The sequence below is a fragment of the Montipora foliosa genome, chromosome 8 (genome assembly GCF_036669935.1).
Source record: "Montipora foliosa isolate CH-2021 chromosome 8, ASM3666993v2, whole genome shotgun sequence".
In the NCBI taxonomy this organism is placed as follows: Eukaryota; Metazoa; Cnidaria; class Anthozoa; order Scleractinia; family Acroporidae; genus Montipora; species Montipora foliosa.
Window position 1 is genome coordinate 14,379,447 of NC_090876.1, and position 2,310 is coordinate 14,381,756.

The following is a 2,310-nucleotide window of genomic DNA, read 5'->3' on the forward strand; positions in this document are numbered from 1 at the left end:
ATGAGTTTGTCGGGGAATTCACCATAGATACCGATTAGTTTACTAAAACCTCTTCTTTTAAGTTCATTCCATTGCCTTGGAGTGCTTAGTGATTTTCATCCGAAGACAGTATAGTCCTTTGGTGCAAAATATGTCAGCAAGGAGAAAGAAAGTTCGCTTTAAGAGCGCAAATGTAGAAAGAAACAAGTCATTGAGCGATGCGTTGACTTTGCAGCATTTAGAAACGAAAAATTCTGGCACACGCTTGGCTCAGACAAAGAAGAAAAAGAGGAAGCAGACAAAGCTGCAGACTCTCAAGGCAGAGAGGAGAGAACTCCAGAACGACTTGAAAAGTACCAAGGAGTGGATTTTGGATGATAACAAAAGAAAAGCAAGCCCGAGTTACACCTCCTATGAAAACCGGCAGAGACTGGCTCGAACAGCGAGTGACACTATTTCCAAACTTCAGCGGCTAGAAGGCAAAATATTGGCCAAGGAAAAGTCTAGCAAACAGAAAACACAGAAAACGTTGACGGCTAAGTTGAGGAAAACGACAGTAAAATCTGGTAAACAACACGGTCGACTTATCAAGATGACTGAAAAGTTGGAAAGAATGAAACTGGGGGAGGTTGAATTACGCGCTGAAATTGCACGTCGAGAGGTCACAGATAGAACAAAGAATGGTGATTTATCCAGTCCCGCACAAAATCCACTGCAATTTCCTCGTATAAAATCAGCTGATTTAGTTCAATGGGTCAACATTTCAACAAGCAGGCCCGAGAATAAATTAGATGCAGCCGAGCAGGTCGCATCACCAAGACCGACTTCTGTTTTAACCGACTATGCGGTACAGCTCCCCCCAGGTGAAAAGAGACTTGTAGCAGATAAACTTGCGCATAAGTATGACATGACACGGGAGCTGAGAAACACAATCCACGAACATATGATCAACCGCTCTTATAGTTTTTCATATTTTAATATCATTCCACCTTACAAACGGAAAAAGCCTAAGCCGCAAAAAACCAAGCAAGTTTTCAGTCGCTTGGTTTACGAAGACAAAGTAGGAGTTATGGATTTTGGAAAGACCCACAGGCCAACAAAGGTCGTTTTAAGATCTTAAAACGATTTGCGAAAACGAGGTGTTGATATTTTCCAATCGCTATTTAAAGTTTTTAAAGCCATTCTTTCACTTCTCCTTTTCAGTATTTGAATTAAGAACCAATTTAACTTCTGCTAGGAGTATCATCTTTTAACTGCCTTGTACAGTACGTTTATTATATACTCTACCAGGAGAGAAGCCATGGGGCTCCATCTCAGTGAATAGAAATAAAACAAAGAAGTTCGTTTAATTTATCCCGTGTTGCTATACTGATTCCACAGTTATATACAAATTTTTCAAAAAAGTTAATCGAGGAATGAACTTCTGTCAGCTTTTTCAGGGAAGAAATACGAATTAATTATTTAAGTCTTTAGCACTTAGGTTTTCCACCCAGTTACAGTTTGTCACCAGGCAACTAAATGCATGATTCCTAACCCGGGGCTAATACTGGACATCTGCTCTTGTTACGAGCATCTTTACCAGTACTTACCTATCACGGAAACATTTAATGAAGAGTCATTTCCCAGTCGAATATTCGCCCTGAGGGCCTGACGCTTGGATATTGAGGATGACAATAACAGGGTTCAAGAAAAACAAAAACTGCGAGAAATTACTTCGACTCAATTCGTTCGATTTGTATTCGAGGGTACACAATACAAAAAAACTCCCCATCACGCTAGGAATTCTAGCTAAGGACACCTCTGAGACAAGAACTGCTGTTATGTACAGACCCTTGAGAAATATGCTTTTGTTTTTCTTTTATACGAAACAAATAACCGACCAAGACCGACTTGACCAATATATGTACAGGAAATCGTATAAAATTGAGTGCATTTCGTAACTTATGGCACGAGTGATGTTTTGAAAGTTCTCAGGCGAGTTGAGTGAAATGCACCAGCAAGTTCATACGTGTTTTTGTCTGTTTCCATAGCAACTTCCGTATTGCACTCTGTGCTATTTCTTAATTCGTCGTTGACCGATCAGAAACGCGATATTTTGTTGAGTATATAATAAAAAGTCTGAAAATATTGGTAAGATCATGCCCGGGCGCTATCAATATCGTCCTCAGCTGACCTTAACTCAGGTCTTCGCGTCGTAAAAACCATGCTTCATAAAAGTATTAGCCTGAATAATTGCCGGTATTGTTGGCGCGAGAGGCATAAGCCGCGTGGAGAATGGCAAGGGGGCACATTCTCCGCGCGGCTTCGCCGCTGGTTAATTTGCATATCGCC

At 40.8% G+C, this 2,310-nt stretch overlaps 1 protein-coding gene across 1 annotated transcript; it reads left to right on the top strand.

Moving 5' to 3' along the window:
• Positions 1 to 1,324, top strand: LOC138013343 (uncharacterized). Its single transcript, XM_068860391.1, has one exon. It carries the CDS (start codon positions 131 to 133, stop codon positions 1,097 to 1,099), a length of 969 nt encoding a protein of 322 aa, XP_068716492.1. The 5' UTR covers positions 1 to 130; the 3' UTR covers positions 1,100 to 1,324.
• Positions 1,325 to 2,310: the final 986 nt, after the last annotated feature.